Genomic DNA, 21,711 nt, shown 5'->3' with positions numbered 1-21,711 from the left:
TGAAGGCTAAAGTAGAGTTTTAGACTGCTTGCCCGAGTACTGATGGCATGCTCCAGCATGTACTTAGACCACCTCAGCAAAGACTGGGGACTTAATTTGTTCAAGACATCTAAGAAAATCTTTGACCAACCAATTGTTCACGGACAACTAAGCTAACAAAACAGGGATTTCAGTACCACACAAACAAAGAATACAGATTTTACCGAATTGGTTCAGAAAAATGACTAAACAAACAGTGACAACAACAAACCTTGGAGAGGGGAAAGAATCTCATTTTCAGAGTTGCCACATTATATTATTTAAAGTGTTGAGTATTTGACAGACAAATTATGAGATGTGCAAAGAAACAAGAAAGTATGGTCCACACACAGAAGAATTAAAAAAAAATAGAACAGTAAAAAGAAACTGTCCCTTAAGATGACCAAATGTTGGACATAATAGACAAAGACTTTAAATCATCTACTTTAAATATGTTCAAAAATCTAAAGGAAACCATTTCTAAAGAAATAAAACAAACTATGAGAATGGTGTCTCACCAAATAGAAAATATCTATAAAGAGAAAAATTATAATAAAAGAATCAAATAGAAATTTTGGAGTTAAAAAATACAAGAACTCAATTCACTAGAGGGGCTCAACACTAGATTTGAGCTGGCAGAAGATAGGTCAGTTCAGATTATCCAGACTGAGGAACAGAAAGAAAAAAAGAATGAAGAAAAATGAACAGAGCCTTAGAGACCTGTGAGATACCATCAAGTGTCACAGCTAATGAGAGTCCCAGAAGGAGAAGAAAGAGAAAACGGGGGAAAAGAATATTTGAAGAAATGATGGGTGAAATATGAATCTGCACATTGTTGGAACTCAGTGAACTCCAAGTAGAATAAACTCAAAGAGATCCATACCTAGACATGTCATAATCAAACTGTAGAAAAGACAAAGACAAAAAGAAAATCTTGAAAGCACCAACAGAGAAGCAACTCAACACATACAAGGGATCCTCAGTAAAAACTGGTTTCTCAACAGAAACCTTGGACTCCAAGGGCATGGAGTGATAGACATAGTCAAAATGCTGAAAGAAAAGGACTCTCAACCAAGAATTCTGTGTCCAGAAAAGTAATTATCTAAAAATGAAGGAGACTACATCAAACTAAAAAGATTCTGCACAGCAAAGGGAACATCAACAAAATGAAAAGCCAACCTACTGAACGAGAGAAAACATTTGCAAGTCATATAAGGAGTTAATATCCAAAGTATATACTTGTACAACTCAATAGCAAAAAAAAAAAAAAAAAAAAAAATCAGATTGGAAAATGGGCAAAGGAACTGAATAGGCATTTTCCTCAAGAAGACATACAGATGACCAACAGGTACATGAAAAGATGCTCAGCATCATTAATCATCAGGGAAATGCAAATCAAAACTGCACATTTTAGAATAGCTGTTATCAAAGGGACAAGAAATAACAAGTGTTGGTGAGGATGTGGAGAAAAGTGAACCCTTGTGCACTGTTGGTAGGGATATAAATTGGTTTAGCCTCTCTGGAAAACAGTATGGGGGTTCCTCAAATAATTAAAAATAGAACTACGATATGATCCAGCAATTCCGATTCTGGGTATTTATCTGAAGGAAATGAAAACACTAACTTGAAAAGATACATGCACCCCAGTGTTCACTGTAGCATTATTTACAATAGCCAAGAAATGGAAGCAACCTATGACCACTAATGATGAATGGATAAAGAAAATATGATACACACACACACCACTGGAATACTATTCAACCATAAAAAGAAGGAAATCTTGCCATTTACAAAAATGTGGATGGACCTTGAGGACATTATGTCAAGTGAAATAAGTCAGACAGAGAAAGACAGATACCATATGATCTCACTTAAATGTGGAATCTAAAAAAAAAAATTAAACTCATAGGTACAAAGAACAGGTTGGTGGTTGTCAGAGGCAGGGGGTAGGGGCTGGGCAAAATGGATAAAGGTAGTCAAAAGGTACAAACTTAGTTATAAAATAAATAAGTCCTGGGGATGTAATGTACATCATGGTGACTAGTTAACAGTAGTTGCTAAGAGAGTAGATCTAAAAAGTTCTCATCACAAGAAAAACAATTTGTAACTCTGGTAATGGATGCTAACTAGACTTGTGGTGAGCATTTTGCAATATATACAAATATTGAATCATATCGTACATCTGAAACTAATATAATGTTATATGTCAATTATATCTCAATTTAAATATCAAAGGAGATTGGAATTCAAAGGGAGCTTGGAGTTTATCCAATAAAATATTTTCATAAAAATAACTTTAAAATATAAAGTTGAGACTTAAAGATATTAAATAATTTGCCTCGATTTCTGTTATTAGATATACATCTCAATAGGGGCCCTGTTTCCAGCATAGTGTTTCTGCCAATGAAACATGCTAACTCAAGCTCTAAGTGAGTTGATTTGTTAAAAATATAGATAGTTTTATCCCTTACAGCCTAGTAAAACCCAAAGACTTTATTGTTTGCCAAGTTATTTTTCATAAAAAACATATAAAATGGAAACCTAGGTTACAAAATTTGCTGCCACTAATTATAAGGACATCTTCACTCTATTGTCCCCAAAATATAATGGCAGTAAAATATAATGGATAATGGTAGACTATGGAAAATTGAAAACATATGCACAGGTCCTCTATTGGCTCCCATGTAAATTCTCCTAGAAGTCCGCATCCCTGGAATTCACATAACTAGAACAAGTAAGTGCACTTGACCCTTAAACAGCACGAGGGTTAGAGGCACCAACCCCTGCATAGTCAGAAATCTATGTATAGCTTTTGACGCCTCAAAAACCTAACTACTAATAGCCTACTGTTGATCTTTTGGTCAGTTAACACATATTTTGTTATACTGTATTGTATACAGTCATATAATATGACTGTATTGTATACAGTCATATAATATGACTGTATTGTATACAGTCATGTAATGACTGTATATAGTCATTATACTGTTGTTACAGTATACATACTGTTGTATACTATTGTATACATTGTTACAATTAAATAGGCTAGAAAAAGTAAAATGTTACTAAGAGAATCATAAGGAGGCAAAAATACATGAACAGTACTGTACTGTACTTATCGATACTGTAAGTTTACATGATTTGTTTATAAGATGAATTGCCAGTCAGTATCTATATCAGTATTGTCTTATACAAAACACTATAGATGTTGTATGTATTACTAACACTAGACATCAAAAATGAAAACATAATGTGAAGAAGAAATTCATATTTATTTACAAATATAATGGTCCATGCACTGATAATGAAGAGCAGCAATATGATTGCTTTATGGTAGCCTAATATAGTCGATACGTTTGCTTCACAATAGCCTAGCCTATACACCAGTGAATGAATCATTATAAAATTTTTATGGCATACAATATTATCATCATATTCATAATGTAACATTGGGAACATTGTTCCATTTTTTTCAAAAACCACTTACCTGTGATGTTAGGCTGCTAGGCACTTTCTCCAATTAAGAGAGAGAAAAGCATACTGTACGGTAATGTAACTCTTTGAAAGCAAAGTTATAAAACAGTAAGAAAACTAACGCATTATTAATTTTATATGACTGTCACTCACCTTATGCCTATGTCAGGATAGACTAGTATCTACATATATTTCATGCATTCATGACATACCTAACTTTTTCTTAATTTTTTTGATATTTCTAGGCTGTGTGATTCATCTGTTTTTTTCAAATTGTCACAAATCTCCAAAATTTTTTCCAGTATATTTATTGGAAAAAATCTGTGTATAAGTGCATCTGCTTCAAATCTGTATTTTTCAAGGGTCAACTGTATAGTACTTCTCAGAATTGGAGCATATTTTCCTCAGCTAAACATAATTTCCCCATACGATCAAGATTATATTATACTTATAAGCTAATGAACAAATTTTTAAAAATTGTATTCTCTACACACATTTCTCAAGTAAAATGTAAAAATCTTTAGTGAAAAAAATGGAGAAATTTAGACAATCCCAGATTTTAAAAAACTGAGAGGATTCATTGCCAGCATATCTGCCCTACAAGGAATACTAAAGGAAGTCCTTCGAGCAAAAATAAAAAGATACTAGGTAATAATTCAAATCCAAGTGAAGAATAATATCGATAAAGAGTACTGGTAAAGGTAAATATAGAGGTAAATATAAAAGTCAGTATAATGTAAAGGTATATAATAATAAAGGTAATGTATGATAATATAATATATTATTATAATAAAGGTACATATAAATATATTTGTAATATATAATAATAAAGACAAATGTAGAGGTAAATATAAATGTCAGGGTTTTTTTTGTTGATAACAAATTTCTTTCATAAAATAGAGAAGGGAACACTTCTCAACTCATTCTATAAGGCCATTGTTACCTTGATACCAAAATTAGACATCACAAGAAAGAAAATAACAGATCAGTATCTCTTATGCATACAAATGCAAAGATTCTCAACAAAACCCTATCAAGCCAAACCTAACAACATAGGGGAGGATTTTACACCATGATTAGTTGGGATTTATTCCAGGTATATGAAAATCAATTAACATAATAGAACATACTAATAGAATAAAGGACAAAAACCATATAATCATCTCAATAGATGCAGAAACAGCAACTGAAAAAATCCAGCACTCTTTCATGATAAAAATATTCGACAAGTTAGCAATAGAAGGAAACTCCTCTGCCTGTTAAAGGCATCTATGAAACACCAACCTCTAACATAATACTTAATGACAAAAGATTGAAGACTTCCCATAAGATCAGGAATAAGACAAGAATATCCACTCTCACCACTTTATTCACTGGAGATTCTAGCCAGGCAACTAGGCAAGAAAAACAAAAAGCATTTAGATTGGAAAAGAAGAAATAAAACTATCCTTATTTGCAGATGACATGATCTTGTATATAAAAAGTCCTAACTAATCCTCCAAAAAAACTATTAGAGCTAATAAACAAGTTCAGCTGTTTGCAGGAACTTGCAGGAAACAAGAGCAGTGTACAAAAATCAGTTGTACTTCTATACAGTAGTAATGGACCGTTCAAAAATGAAATTAAGAAAATAGTGCCATTTTGGAGTATTACTCAGCAATAAAAAAGAATGAAATATTGCCATTTGCAGCAACACAGATGGACCTAGAGATTATCCTACTGAGTGAAGTCAGACAGAGAAAGACAAATAGTATATGATATTGCTTATATGTGGAATCTAAAAAATAATACAGATCAAGTTTTACAAGACAGAAACAGACTTACAGAAAAAACAAAAACAACAAAAAAAGTATGGTTACCAAAGGGGAAAGAGGGGGAGCAGGGATAAATTAGGAGTATGGGGTTAATGGATACATACCACTATATATAAAATAGATAAAGAACAGAGATTTACTATATAGCACAGGGAACTATATTCAATATCTTGTAATAACCTATAATTGAAAAGAATCTGAAAAAAATGTAAGAATCATTTTGCTGTACATCTAAACTAACACAATACTGTAAATCAACTATACTTCAATTAAAAAATTTAATATTCCATAGTATAATGAAGAATAAAATACATAGGAATGAATTTAGCAAAAGTGCAACATGTTTAAGTTTTTGAAACATATGTTTCGAAAACTCAGAAACATCATTGAGAGAAATTAAAGAAAACCTACCTAAACGAACATTTTGTGTTCATGAATATGAAGACTTAATATTCGTGAGATGGCAGTACTCCCTAAATTGATTTACAGATTCAATGCAATCCCTATCGGAATCTCAGCTGTCTTTTTTTGTTTTTTTTTTTTGCAGAAACTGTCAATCTGATCCTAAAATTCATAAGGGAAATTCAAGGGACCCAAAATAGTCAAAACAATCTTGAAAAAGAACAAAGTTGGAGAACTCCCACTTCTTAATTTCAGAATTTACTGTGAAGCTACAGTAATCAAACAGTATGGTACTGGCACAAGGATAGACATACCAGTGAGAGTTAAGAGTAAACCCTTACATTTGTGGGCAATTGATTTTCAACAAGGGTGCTAATATAGTTCAATAAGGAAAGAATAGTCTTTTCAACAGATGGTGTATTCACATACAAAAGAGTGAAGTTGGACTTCTCTCACACACCACATATAAAAATTAACTCAAAATGGATTAGAAACCTAAATCTGAGAGATAAAACTGTAAAACTCTTAGAAGAAAACTTAGATGTAAGTCCTCATAACCTTTAATTAGGTAATGGTGTCTTCTATATGACATTTAATGCACAAGCAGCTGAAGATAAAATAAATTGGACCAGCAAAATTTAAAACTCTGTGCTTCAAATGACATTATCAAGAAGGTGAAAAGACAGCTCAGAGAATGGGAGAAAATATTTACAAATCATATTTTGATAAGGACATATCTAAAATATATAAATAACTCTTACAACTCAAAAATAAAAACACAACCCAATTTTAAATATAGGGAAGGAGATAAATAGATATTCCTCCAAAGAAATAGCCAATAAGTACATGGAAAGATGCTCAGTATCATTAGTCATTATGGACTAACGAAAAACCACTGAGATACCATTTCACATCTATTAGGATGACTGTAATAAAAAAAGATAGACAATAACAAGTGTTGGTGAGGATGTGAAGAAACTGGAACCCCCATATAGTGCTGGTGGAAATGTAAAATGGTGCAGCCAGTGTGGAAAACAGTTTGGCACTTTTTCAAAACCTTTGTACTTCAAAAGACATTATCAGGGAAGTGAAAAGGCAACTCAGAATTGGTGAAAATATTTGCAGATCATTTATCTGATAAGGGACTTATAAGAAGGCTTACAGCTTAAAAAAAAAAAACATGAAATTTTTAAATGGGAAAGTAAAAACGAGTTACCTATGATCCAGAAATTCCACTGCTAGGTATATACCCAAGAAAATTGAAAACATATGTTCATACTTAAACTTGTACACAAGTGTTCTTAGTAGCATTATTCATATTGACCAAATAGTGAAAGTAATCCCATTGTCCATTAACTGATGAGTAGATAAACAAAATATGCTAGATCTGTATGGAATATGACTTAGCCATAAAAAGGAATGAAGTACAGATTCATGGTACAACGTGGATGAATCTTAAAAAACATTATACTAGGGACTTCCCTGGTGGCTCAGTGGTTGAGAGTCTGCCTGCCAACGCAGGGGACACGGGTTCAATCCCTGGTCCAGGAAGATCCCACATGCCATGGAGCAGCTAAGCCTGTGCGTTGCAACTACTGAGCCTGCGCTCTAGAGACTGTGAGCCACAACTACTGAAGCCCACGTGCCTAGAGCCCGTGCTCCGCAACAAGAGAAGCCACCGCGATGAGAAACCCGTGCACCGCAACAAAGAGTAGCCCCTGCTCGCCACAACTAGAGAAAGACGGAGCAGCAACAACAACCCAACGCAGCCAAAAAAAGAAAAAAATACATTAAATAAATTTAAAAAAAATTTACTAAGTGAAAGAAACCAGACAGAAAAGGTTGCATGTTGTATGATCCTGTTTATATTAATTGTCCAGAATAGGCAAATTCAGAGTTGGAAAATAGATTAATGGCTGCCTAGGGGTATGGGGAGTGACTGCTTAATAAGTACAGGGTTTCTTTTTGGTATGATGGAAATATTCTGGTACTAGATACTGTTGATAGTTGCACGCCTTTGTGAATATACTAAAAACCACTGAATTGTAAACTTTATGTGTACATTTTATGGTATGTGGATTATATCCCAATTTTAGAAGTATTTCCTAAATTCATTACTTTATTCTTGCTTGCTTCTCAAAATTTAAAGGCTTGTTTCCTTTTTTCTTTTTCTCCCACATCCAGGCTGTCAGCAATTCCTCTTGGTTATACCTCCCAGATATATTTAGTCTTCTTACTTTTAATCTTCACCATCACCCTGGTAGCCCTGAACACCATCTTTCCTTGTCTGTGTTGCTGTGTCACCTGCCTCATTGATTCTCCTGCTTCCAGTCTTTCCTCACCTCCTCCTCCACCTTCCATCAATTTATTCTCCAAAAAATTAGCCAGAAGGATTTCCTTTAAAAATTAAGTGTATATGGGCTTCCCTGGTGGCGCAGTGGTTGAGAGTCCGCCTGCCGATGCAGGGGACACGGGTTCGTGCCCCGGTCCAGGAGGATCCCACATGCCACGGAGCGGCTAGGCCCGTGAGCCTGCACGTCCGGAGCCTGTGCTCCGCAACGGGAGAGGCCACAACAGTGAGAGGCCTGCGTACCGCAAAAAAAAAAAAAAAAAAAATTAAGTGTATCGTGGCATTCTCCTACTCTAAACCCTTCAGTAAAATCCAGACTCCCCTAGTGACTTAAAATGCTGGAGTGATGTGCCACTTGCCTACCTCTGTATCCTCATCTCCTACTTTACTCTGCACTTTACTAATCTCGTGTCACAGTTGCCTTTTCTCTGCTTTAACTAGCCAAGGTTTTTCCTGCTTTAGGGCTTTTGCACGTGCTAGTCCCTCTGCCTGGCACACCTTTCCCTATAGTTTTTGGCATGGCTGGCTCCATTCTTCCTTAAACATCATCCCCTCAAATAGACCTTCTGTGGCCATTCTAACTGAAAAAAAATAAGAAAAAAAAATAATGCTTTGCCCCATTATCTTCATCTCAACATTTTTTATTTCCTTAATAGCACTTACCATGTTTTTGTTTTTAATTTATTGCTTTTTTACTCTTTTCTTTTTAAGTCTGTTCCCCTCACTAGACTTTAAGTCAAGCGCCATATTATCATGGGCTATCATTGTTTCCCTAGTGTCTAGTGCAGCACCTGTCACATCATAAGTGTTCAATACATATTGGTAAATGACTGATTGAATGAAAGAATTAGATCTTTTTCTGAAAATCCCTGAAGACATTACATATCTTACTAATTTAGCATTTTAAGATAGATATTCCTTCTTCCACAAAATGTATTTTTAAAAATTAAATAAGATTGGCCCCCAAATTATCCCCTGAGACACTCCATCATTGATGTTTTTTCTCTGAAAAAAATTCCACCTTCATCTCCTACCATTTTTATTATTGAGGATAAATTTATTTTTGTTTTCTATTCAGAGTGATGGCTGTTTTGGTACTTCAGGTGCAATTCGTCCTTTTCAGCTTCAAAACTGGAAGCAGAAAGTTAGTCGGACTAAGAAAGCAGAATTCATACGTACAGCAGAAAAATTTAAAAATCAGTAAGTATAAAAACATTATCTTCAAATAACATTACTAGCCATTTTATGGTGAACAGCATAAAAATTCTACTCCACCCTATCCAATCCCACACTAAGTTATGAAATTCTAGTCACTAGTCTTTCAGATGTAAAACAAGAGAAAGGTGAGAAGTGTGAAATAGACAAATGATAATAAGCTATTTAGTATAAAGTTAATTTTAAGTATAGTTATTTAAATTTTATTTATTTATTTTTACCATTTTGAGACAGTGTATATCAACAAAAACAAAAGTTATTTCTTTAGATCACATATATCAAGTAACAGATTAAATACATTTTTACTTACCAAGGTGAGCACTCAGTAAATCTTTTTGAGTGAGTGAATAATTTTAATGAAACATCTGTGCTGTACCCTTGAGGTTTTTTTATTGGCCTTTTCATTGGTTTCCTTTCCTTGGTCTCTGCCCTTTCAGATCCATCCTGCACATTATGACTAGAATGATTGAGAAGTTGGCATTTATTTTAAGTTTTAGTGTATATGTATTTTTAAAATAACCAGTGATATTTACTCAATGTTTAACATTATCAGTAGCACCATATGATATGATGAATATCATGAGTAAAGATAAAAGAATTAGTATTCAGAACACCCAACCCTATCCTATAGTTGGAGGCTTTGTACAAACACTGCTCTGAATTTATACAATATCAGTTTGCTAAGGAACCAAGAGAAAAGGAGTCATTTGTAAGAAATAGTCTCTGGACCAGAATTGGTGGCAGTTGGGTCTGTTTAGAAATTCTACCAATAAAAAGTGTACTGTTCGAATTTTGAAAAGTTAGACCATACTGTAGTCTTGTGAGATTGAATTCTCACTGTATTTGTATAATTCTTATATTTTTAATACTCAGAATTTGATAAAATACAATTTTTTAAAAATTTCCAAAATGCATTACCTTAGATAGAATTGGACTCTAGGTTAAGAATTCTGGTCATGTTTCTCTCTAGATAGGGTAATCCACCAGGCGGTTAATGTCCATATATATAGCAAACCAGTAGATTATGCCAATATAGATAGATACCTTGTCTATCAGTATGTGTAGGTTTTGTAACTCTGATTAATCTTCCTTCATCTGTTGTAAGGTTTTAGAAAAACTCATTGAAAGAGTATTAGAAAAATCCATTGAAATTGAATCCAACAATTCTCATTGGATGCAAAGGAAAGAACACCATTTGTAATATAATTGTTTTATTTTCAGAATAGGTTATACATTCACATAATTCAAAAATCAGTTCATATCAAAGGGTCTACAGTGGAAGGTCTTTGTTTCAAACACTTCCGTTCCCCTCAGCTAGTAGTTTTAGTTTCTTATGTATCTTTCCAGAGATATTTTATGTACTTATAAGATATTTTATGTACTTATATTTTATGTACTTATTCAAATGGTTCCTTTTTTATATAAATGGTAGCATACTGTATACACTGTTCTGCATCTTGTTTTGTTTTTTTAACTTAAGAATATATCCTAGATACCAAGGAGTTATTGATTTTGTCAGGCATGATAATGGCATTATATATGTCAGGTATCCATAATCTGTAGAAATGCACACTGAAGTATGTTGGGGTGAAACTATATAATGTAGTAGATTTACTTTAGAATACTTAAGCAAAAAAGGAAGAGAAAAGATAAGAAAAGGTAGCTGAACCAAGAAGGAAAAAGGTAAAATTGTTGAGTGAATCAGAGTGATATGAGGTATATATTGTATGAAGCTATCTGAGGGGAGTCAGTTTACCATTCTCTACTTTTGGGTATATCTAACATTTTCGTATAAAACCTTTGTTAAAAAAGAGTGTATCTTGGAGATCTTTTCTTATCAGTACATAGAACACGGTACTACTGCATTGTATTCCACTGTAGGGGTGTACCATCATTTATTTAACCTGCCCCTTAGTGATAGACATTTAGGTTATAGTAAATCTTATGTTATAACAAATAATGTTGAATTAATTGCAGTTTCCACATAGGTTTACATTATTTTGCACATGTGTGAGTGTATCTTTAGGAACAATTCCTATAAGTAGAAATGCTGGGTCAAAGGTATATGAATTTGCAAATGTGATGAATATTGCTAAATTGTCCTCCATAGGCAATTTATGATTTCACCAACAATATATGAGAGGACCCATTTCATCACAGTTTTATCATCAGAATATATTATTTAAAGTTGTGATTTTTTTCCCTAGTCTGATAGGTATACAGTGTTACCATGGTATAGTTTTAATATTCATTTCTCGTATTATGAGTGAGGTTGAACACCTTTTCATATGTTTGGCAATTTGTCTCCATTATTACATTTTGAATGTTTTTATAGGTTAATATTTCTAATCCAGGAATATCAAAACATACTTACTGTCGTCGCATATCCTGTGTCCATGACAAACATTTCTATTTGATCATAGTAACTTCCCCCACCCCAACCAGAGACTAGATGGGCTGGAGTCCTCAGTGCAGGACTCCAGTAGCTACCCTCAATCTGTTAGAGTTGACCTGCAGACTGACATCTATTTGACGTCTCTGTTCTACCCCTTCCTTCCTTTCCCAACATACGTGCAAGTTATGACCTCTTCAGCCTTTGGGGCAGCCAGGTAGGGCCTGTGACATTCTCATCTGTTTACCCCAGTATGCCTTATGGATATTAAATTTTTCTCTATGTGTGGCAAGTGAAAAAGATTGGGAAACTCTACCTTAGATAGTTGCCCCTCGGGTTATATGAAATTAAGTCAGTGGCCAGAGATACTCCACCACTCATTAAATTCAGGATTAGTGGAGAAGTCATGTTAATTTCCACCTTGTGGGAGAAAGAAAACAGGCATTGAGAAAGTAAATTTCTGTGTCCAACTAAAAAAAGTTTCTTGATGGTAATTGTCTTGTTTTACCCCGGGGTTCAAGCTAACATTAAAAGTCCTACCTACCAATAGGTAGATGGACTAAAGCCAAGGAGCAAGGATGAGACGAAGGAAGCTTTGAAGTAAATGTAGACAGTATCCCTTAAATATACGAAAATTCCTAGATTGTTTGCCTTTTGAAGTTTTAGTTTTACTAATACTAATAACTTGCATTTCCATAGTGCATTTTACTGTATAAAGATCCCTCACATATATTATCTCATACAATATTAATCACAGCCCTGTTGGGTAGTGGTGAGTTGTTATTATTCACTTTTTATTGATGAGGATGTTCATGCCTGGAGAGGTTAAATGTCTTGGCTCATGCTGCAGAGTTAACAGTATCTCCTATTGAAAGCAGCCATCAGCAGTGGTGACAATTTTCAGCCCACGGTGAGATTGAGTTGGAATCAATAGCCAAAAGTTTATGTGTTTTCAAAGCAAGCCTATGATTAAATTTTCTTAAATTAACATTTTGTAACTTAAGTAACAATTCAAATTACTGTTGATTTTAGTTGAACTTAACAGTTTTCTAACTACTATTTTGACTCCTTAGCCTTATTGATCCAAGTAATTATATTTTGAATCCTTAGATGAATTAATCCAAATATAAAGTACAGATTGTAAGTATCTTCATATTTTAAACAATTAAAAATATACTTAAATCATATTTACACTATTTGTTTCTTTCCCTAAAGAGTTATTAACATAGAAAAAGATAAACACAATCATTTCTACAACCAAAAAAGTGACTTCAGAATTGAACATAGTATGCTGGAAGAATTGGAAAATAAATTGATTAACAGCCGGAAAACAGACAGTAAGTTGAGTTCATGATGAACAAAACCTGAGATATAAAGTTATAGTTTTGCCCTGTGCTTTGTCTTTGTTCATTGACTGTGTTATTTTCTCTATCAAGGTACTTTCTAGCTGGTAATGAGTTTATCTTTTAGGGGTATGTATTTATTTTTTGGGGTCACTAGTTATTCTGACTGGATTGTTTTCTGTGTATATTTCTTTAATTTTAATAGGAAAAAGAGGGTTTTGTTTTCTGGTTGTCAAATCAATTAATGCTATTAAATTTTTTTAAAGTAAAGGGAAATTGATTCCTGGGCTGTCTGATCTTAGCTCATCACCACGATCTTACTGACTGAGCCCCGGATTAAGTAATCATCAACAGATTCAGAGCCTGTACTTAGTGGTATGAAGTGGTCAAGTCACATAATTGCTTAAACTGGAGTTTACTTGTTTGTGATATAAAACCTACCATTTCTACCATAGTAGAGCTGTCTGTGCATCTGATGAAATAATATATAAGAAAGTGCCTTAGAGGTTGTACAGTGAATATGTTCTGTTGTTTGTTATGAATATTAATCATTGTTAACAGTGTACTAAATGTTGGCCTTAAAAAAGAATTCTACAAGAATACTTTGTTTCCTTGTAGAGTAGATTTTATATGCTGCAAAGTCCTTATGTTATAATAATAAAAACATCTTAGCTTTGATTAAAGGAAAAATAATGGTTATCAACCCACTAAGCTTTATAAAGTATTAAGACTTATTATATAGAGATTATACTGCTCATGGGACTCCCTTATAGTCAATTAAAAGAATATTTTAATAAGTTTTTCCTTTCAGAATGTAAGATTGCGCTATTTTAAAAAGTCATCTTTTGTGAGATAGTGGCAAGAATCATTCTCCCTCTTGTGTTGGAATGATAAGACCTAACATAAATGCCAAATTGCCAGTTCTCCTCTTTGATTCATAAAGGAATCTAAGCATCCCTTGTTTAATATTTCTTAATGTCCCTCAGTTCTTTTACAGACAAAAGCAAGGCTGATCTTTCTGTCTCTCAGTCATGCCATTAAGTAGAGTGTCTCCATTCTGTGCATTTTAAATTATTTGATTTTCCCCCTTTTAAGGCAACTTTATTTTTATCATTTTATTTCTCTTCTACAATTTTGCCTCTCTTTATTCACACTTTGTGTTTATTTTATCTAGGAGAAAAAGGAATGCACTGTGTTAGTATAAGGATATAGAAATTTCCCCTTCACATATTACAGCTCAGGAGTACTAAATACATATTCCTTACATCAAATATCATGCCACAATTTTACCCTGAATTTATGTAATATTGTATTTGAATGGTTTGCCTGCAGTGCAGAATGTCAGTTCCAAATGAATTAATAAAAGATCATTTGCCTGGACTTCCCTGGTGGCGCAGTGGTTAAGAATCCGCCTGCCAATTCAGGGGACATGGGTTCGAGCCCTGGTCCGGGAAGATCCCACATGCCGCGGAGCAACTGAGCCCGTGTGCTACAACTACTGAGCCTGTGCTCTAGAGCCCGCAAGCCACAACTACCGAAACCCACGCACAGCAAAGAAGACCCAACGCAGCCAAAAAAGAAAATTAATTAATTAATTAATTAAAAAAATAAAAAGATCATTTGCCCTATAGCAGTATCACTGTAGCTGATCAAACTGTGGCAAAAATAAAACAACAAAAAACAGTTTCCTGATTACTTTACTAGGGAAGTTTCTTGACCTAAAGTTTGAACAGTAAGACTCTGTAAAATACATTGGATAAAGTTTCTACTTTTATGGAACACTTGAATTTTAATAAAAAATAGAACAAGCCAAAGTCACATACACATATTTGAGGTTTGTTTTGAATATTAGCACTGGCTTCAGGCCTAAAGGTAAACTTTTTAAAAAATAATTGCTTTTAAGGACTTTTGAACAGAGCCTTTTGGTGCCTCATGTTTATTTGTGGAAAAGTTGCAAAAAAATAAGGGGGGGTGCATAAGTAAAATACCCAAAGATGATAAAATATTACTATATATGAATATGTGTATGAATGTGAATATTTGACTTTAGCCTAATAATTTAAGTAAATATTAAAGTAAGATTACAACTTCAGAAAGAAAATATGAAAGAAGAACCCAGTCTTCCTGTTGCTGATACGGAACATCTGAAAATGGCTTTGAGACCCTCTTCTGTTCTTCAGGCTTTTATTGTGGGCCTAACACTTTACTTCAGACTGGTCCTTTGGCTGAGCTTGGCAACCTGTAGCATACATACCAGTAAATGGCACCTGAGACATCTCCTCAAGGCCATGACTGTGACACCAGTGGGTATCACCAGCCCCATCTTAGAGGATGTGGTTAGATGAAGTTAATTCTCACTAGGACGTTTGTCAGTATTCATAGAATTAATATTGGTTAGACAGTTTTAATATTCCAACAGTAGTTGAGGTCAAAATCTATGTCCATAAATTATAACAAATTAAAAGAGAAAGAAAAAAACTGTTAAAGAACAAAACATGACTAAACCTATGCTACTGATCCATGTATTTGAGTGTCCAATAACTCAGTCTCTAGAGTTTAAAAAAATATTTCCAAGGACATTTCCTTGGCACAGGTTATAGTAAGATTTAGCCTATTGTGCTTTAAAACATTAGAGGAAATTGAGAGATGGTTTAGTTAGAGCAAGAGTTTGTTCAGGCTGTTTTGACACTTATAAACAACCATCTTTTGTTCATTATTTAATTGCTCTTCACTATCATTTATTAAATAGTGGTGATCAGTCTTGTGTGAAGAATCCTGAACCACATTTGTCATAGAGTTATTTTAAAGTGCATACTTCTCCCTTACAGGAGTAAAAATCCAGCAACAATTGGCCAAAATACACAACAATGTAAAGAAACTTCAGCATCAGTTAAAAGATGTGAAGCCTACACCTGATTGTAAGTAAATTTAGATTTTATATTTTTTCTCATGTATTAGTTTTTTCTTTTGTTCATTAGAAAAGTTTATATTTTTCTAGTAAGAATTTTTCTATTTGGCATTAATGGAGGAGCTAAGCCCTACTTTTTGGTTAGGGATTAATAAGGATACATCAGAAAACTGTAATATCTGGTGTTTATGTATTTTTTATCTTTAAAATGCTATCAAACTCTTACAACTTATGAAGTAGACAGAACAGATAATAGTGTCACATACAGGATGAAGAATCTGTGGTATGCAAAGATTCAGATTCAGCTGATGAAGAGGAAAAAAAGACTGATTTCTTGATTCTTAGCCTAGTGTTTTCCCATCATTTGCTTTTTGAAATTATTGCCTTTCAGAGGCATTTCAAATACCTAAGGGAATGGCTAAGTAGTATTGGGGCAAATTCTAGTCATTTGTGAAAAACCAAATTGTATCCTTACCTCCCTGCTTAAGCCAGCATTCATTTCTGAGAGATCAAAGCAATGCAGTAAAGTGCTCAAGATGTATGGACTTAAGAATGAGACACATGTTGGGTCAAATCCTTGAAGATTTTAGGCAAGTTACCTGATCTCTTTGAGCTTTCATTTACTTAGCTCTAAAATGGAGATAATCATACAACCTAACTCATAGAGTTGTTGCAGGAATGAAGTGAGACAATGCACATAAAGCATTTATGCACTGCTTATAACATAGTAAGCAATAAAAAATAGTAAATATAATTATTATTTATTAAATTAATACATGAAACCATTAAAATATTAGAAAGGAACATGGGTTAATATTTTTATAATTGTATTATAATTTATAAGAATGACAAAGATCAGAAACCATAAAGAAAAAAGTGGACATAATTGACTATTAAAAAATACCTCAAAACCATAAGCAAAGTTGAAATACAAATTAGGAAAATATTAGCAGTATATGTGTAACTTAAAAAGCTAATATCCATAATGTGTAAAGAGTACCTACAAATTAGAGCAACAGAAAAATGGGCAAAGATTGTAAGTTGCATATTATAGCAAAAGAAACACAAAACACATGTGAAAAGGTACTCAGGCTTATTAATTATTATAAAAATGTCAATTAAATCAATGACAATAAATTTTTGGTTATTTTGGAACTGGCTAGAATTACATGGGAAGGAGTACTCTCAAGAACTGTAAAGAGATAGAGCCTCTTTGAAGGACAGTGTGACAGTATTTAGCATACTGTAAAGTGGGCATACTTTTTTGATTTAGCATTTAAGGTTATCAATTATCCTCTAAAAGTATTTATTTGAGGTGGCAGGGATAGACTGAGAGTTTGGGATTGACATGTACACACTGCTATGTTTAAAATAGATAGCCAACAAGGACCTACTGTATAGCACAGGGAACACTGCTCGATATTCTGTAATAACCTAAATGGGAAAAGAATTGAGAAAGAATAGATACATGTGTATGTATAACTGAATCACCTTGCTGTACACCTGAAACTAGCATAACATTGTTAATCAACTATACTCTGATATAAAATAAAAATTAAAAATATTTATTTGAGCATGCAAAAATATGTATGCAAAGATCGTTACTACAGCATTGCATCTATTTAAAGGTTCATCAGTTGGAGAATTAATTAAATGAATTAGGGTAGCATTAGGCAATGAAATACCATGTAGCCATAAAAAGAATGAAGTAGCCATATGTATATTGATATGTAAAGTTAACTACAACATTTTGTTAAAGAAAAAGTGCATGTCACAAAAAAATATATGTGGTATAAAATATTTTTTTGGGAAAAATATTTAAGATATGTGCATAGGAAAAAATCCGTAATCAAAAAACTGCAATCGGGGCTTCCCTGGTGGTGCAGTGGTTGAGAGTCTGCCTGCCGATGCGGGGGACACAGGTTCGTACCCCCGTCCGGGAAGATCCCACATGCCGCGGAGCGGCTAGGCCCGTGAGCCATGGCCGCTGAGCCTGCGCGTCCGGAGCCTGTGCTCCGCAACGGGGGAGGGGAGAGGCCACAGCAGTGAGAAGCCCGCATACCGCAAAAAAGAAGAAAACAAAAAACTGCAATCATAAAAATTCACTTTTTAAAAGCACATTTATTTCTTGTCCTTTAGGCTAAGAAATGTGTGTTTTATATATATATATATATATATATATATATATATATATATATATATATATATAATTTTTGCGGTACGCGGACCTCTCACTGCTGCGGCCTCCCTCACCGCGGAGCACAGGCTCCGGACGCGCAGGCCCAGCGGCCATGGCTCACGGGCCCAGCTGCACCACGGCATGTGGGATCCCCCCGGACCGGGGCACGAACCTGCGTCCCCCACACCGGCAGGTGGACCCCCAACCACTGCGCCACCAGGGAAGCCCCCTAAGAAATGTTTTTAAATTAAGGGAACATTCTAATTTTCTTCCTAATTTTTAATTCTTAGTCATAATAAAATATGACATAACATAATTTTTCCTTTTTTTCTTTTTACAGTTGTTGAAAAGCTCAGAGAAATGATGGAAGAAATTGAAAATGCAATTAACACTTTTAAGGAAGAGCAGAGGTTGATGTATGTTTTAAATACATTTTAATATACAATTATTTACCTTTTTTTCAATAACTCTTTACTAGATTGTTGTATGTAAACTATTTTATTGTTATGTATTTAATACTAGTCTTACACAAAGGCAATATAAAACCTCTTTTGCTTTAGATTTTAGACTGCTTTCCATGTTTGAAGTGAATTTTCATTTATATTTGGACACTATAAAATCTCAAGAATTTGAAAGATTGTTTTTTCTCTGAGGAAACTCTTTTAAGGCTTAGATTTATAAATGTTAATAATGGAAAGTGGAGAAGATGACATCAAAAGAGTTGGGAATAATAAAATTTGAAGAAAAATGAAGGGTTAATATGGATTGGTTTGTATCATTTTTCAAACTTTATTTTAAAAATTTTAGCTATGAAGAGCTTATTAAAGAAGAGAAGACAACTAATAATGAGTTGTGTGCCATATCAAGAAAAATTGACACATGGGCTTTGGATAATTCAGAAACAGAGAAAGCTTTCAGAGCAATGTCGAGCAAAGTTCCTGTAGACAAAGTAACACCAAGTACTCTTCCAGAAGAAGTGGTAGAGTTTGAAAAATTCCTTCAGCAAGCAGGAGGGCGACAAGGGGGCTGGGATGATTATGATCACCAGAACTTTGTAAAGGTGAGAAACAAGCATAAAGGGAAGCCAGCATTTATGGGAGAAGTTCTTGAACACCTTCCTGGAAGAACACAGGATGAAGTTCAACAGCATGAGAAATGGTATCAAAAATTTCTGGCCCTAGAAGAAAGGAAAAAAGAGGTAATAACAATTATAATAGCTATTATTTGTTGTATATTTTTGTGTTCTAGGACTGTGCTAAACTCTTTAACACGTATTATTAACTTTACAACAACCCCATGAGGTATGTTACAGTTTTTCCCCCCATCTTATAGAGGGTGAAACTGAGGCATTGAGAAGTGAAGTCATTTTAGTGGAACTATAGTTGGACATCCTCAACATCCAGCATATCTACTCCAGTAAATAATACAGTGGGTCAGAAAACGTCTGACAGTGGGCAACACCCTCTGTGTCCACTAGAAGTGTGGGAAATGCAGATTTACCCAGGCTTTTGATAAAAGTCATCTTACCAGCAAAGGCCACATTATTTTCAACAGAAAATAAAGAGGCAGTAGAAAGGAAGCTCTTTGACTCAAAAGTTTCTTTTAGTTTTGGCACTTCAGCCTCATTGTTTATTTTAAAAGACTCAAAATTTTGGCAACTCCAGAGTAAAGGGGTAACTCTTAATTGCAGCAAATACCTAAAAAGTTCCATTTTCACAAAAATATTATTCTGGCTCTGGTTTAGATCAGGATTTCTCAACATTGGCATTGTTGACCATTTGGGCTGGATAATTCTTTGCTCTGGGGGCTCTCCTGTGCATCGTAGGATGGTTAGCAGCATCCTTGACCTCCGCCCATTAGATGCTGGTAGCATCCCCTGAATTGTGATTATCAAAAATATTTCCAGACATTACCAGATGTCCCCTGGAGGGTAAAAAATTGCCCCTGGTCAAGAACCATGGGTTTAGATAGTCTAAGTTTGAGTCACTTTTTTGTAGACTTTGTAGCTAGATACACTTTAACTCGATTGGTTTAACAAGAAAGGTATGACAATTCAACAAACAACATACCTAAGGAGCATTAAAGAAATATTTGATTGCACGTGTAGTCTAAAGTTTTAGAAGAAATAGCTGGCATTTGTTGTTGCAGTTGTTTCTGCCCAAAATAAGTTGAATGTTCGTAAGGTTGAGACTTGAAACTCTAAGAAAAACTTTGAAACATAAGTCATTTTTAAAAACTCAAAATAACAAGCAATTAAGAATTATTTGGGATTTTTTTCTCCACGATACTGAAAACTTGAGGTCCACAGGCCAGCAAAGTGGTCTGTGGACCAGCAAAGTCAGCATCACCTGGGAACTTGTTAGAATTTATCAGGCCCCAACCCCAGACCTAATCTCAACTCTGGGGGCGGGGCCCCAAAATCTGTGTTTAAACAAGTACTCTAGGTTATTATGTTAATAAGCTAAAGTTTGAGAACCACCTCTCTAGGGAAAAGGAACAGACACAGTGCTTCTTGTAATGAAGGTAAACCACCTGGATTCCGGCTTTCTCTTCTTATTCCCAGCCACTCTGTTTCCTGATACCTGATGATTGATTGGATGTAGGGGTGAGGTAAGAGGGGGTGTGAAAGTGGAGGTGTCATTTACTGAAGTAGGACATGGTGGAAGAGAAGAGGGAAGCTTGGGGGTACAGCATCAGGAATGCAGTTTCAAATCTGTTGAGTTTAAAATGTTGAGTAGGAAATTTACCTTTTTTATCTCCCATTTCCTTTAATATATCCTGTGTTTTGCCTAAATGAACATACTTATTTTCAGACATTCCATGAACTTTCTGGCCCAACTACCCTTGCTTATCTTGTTCTCACTTTTTGGAACCTCCTTCTTTCTTCCCCCTTCCACTATCAACCTGCCCAAATCTGCCCAGATCAGATGCTGCTTCCTTTCTGCTCACTCAAACATAAATAGTCTGCTCAGAATTTCACTAGTACTTGTTTATACGTCTTGTGTGATGTGTGATGGCACATTCTGTATTCTAGTATTTATGTACATATCTCACCTCAAGCAATGCTGCTCAAACATGGTGCATGGACTGGATGTTAGTTTGCAAACTATTCTGGTCTTCAGTGAGTTATCATGATTGCATGAGAATCAGCTACCCAGTAAGTACACTATTTAGTTCAGGTGGCTGTTTTTTCATAGAAAACTTTCTCATTGAGGAAGCAGTACACTGATGTACATCCTGGCATGAATTCCTGATATTGTTGTGGACCAGTACTTTGAGTAGCACTATACTAGATGGCATTTGGTATTGTTTTAATCTTCTATGGTTCCCGTCACATTGTCTTGCGTATAGTACAAACAGCATAAGGATTTATTTAATGAAAATGAATGATATACCATAAGGAAAGATGAGGAAATGATTTCCCAACTTGAGGGGAAAGTAATTCAGTGGATGTTTCCTTTATGGCAGAGAAGGCTGCTAGAATTTTAAATAATCTTTACATACCCATATATAAAGATCTGAAGCTATTTTACGTTTTACTTTTTTTTTTTTTTTTACACTTATGAAGCACTATGTGCCAGGCATTTACTCATTTAAACTTCACAACAACCCTGTT

General features: G+C 34.4%; 1 protein-coding gene across 2 annotated transcripts in view; it reads left to right on the top strand.

Moving 5' to 3' along the window:
- The window catches only part of CCDC112 (coiled-coil domain containing 112), a 30,553-nt gene that overhangs the window by 4,265 nt on the left and 4,577 nt on the right, over positions 1 to 21,711 (top strand). For both annotated transcript variants that reach the window (XM_060146196.1, XM_060146195.1), the window contains exons 2-6: positions 9,137 to 9,258; positions 12,881 to 13,002; positions 15,837 to 15,926; positions 18,436 to 18,511; positions 18,903 to 19,293. In XM_060146196.1, coding sequence (XP_060002179.1) covers positions 9,137 to 9,258; positions 12,881 to 13,002; positions 15,837 to 15,926; positions 18,436 to 18,511; positions 18,903 to 19,293 — 801 coding nt within the window. The remainder of the gene's footprint in view (positions 1 to 9,136; positions 9,259 to 12,880; positions 13,003 to 15,836; positions 15,927 to 18,435; positions 18,512 to 18,902; positions 19,294 to 21,711) is intronic.

Source organism: Lagenorhynchus albirostris, chromosome 3 (genome assembly GCF_949774975.1).
Source record: "Lagenorhynchus albirostris chromosome 3, mLagAlb1.1, whole genome shotgun sequence".
NCBI classification, from domain to species: Eukaryota; Metazoa; Chordata; class Mammalia; order Artiodactyla; family Delphinidae; genus Lagenorhynchus; species Lagenorhynchus albirostris.
Note: the sequence above shows the minus strand (reverse complement) of the source record. Positions and strands in the feature narration are given on the sequence as shown.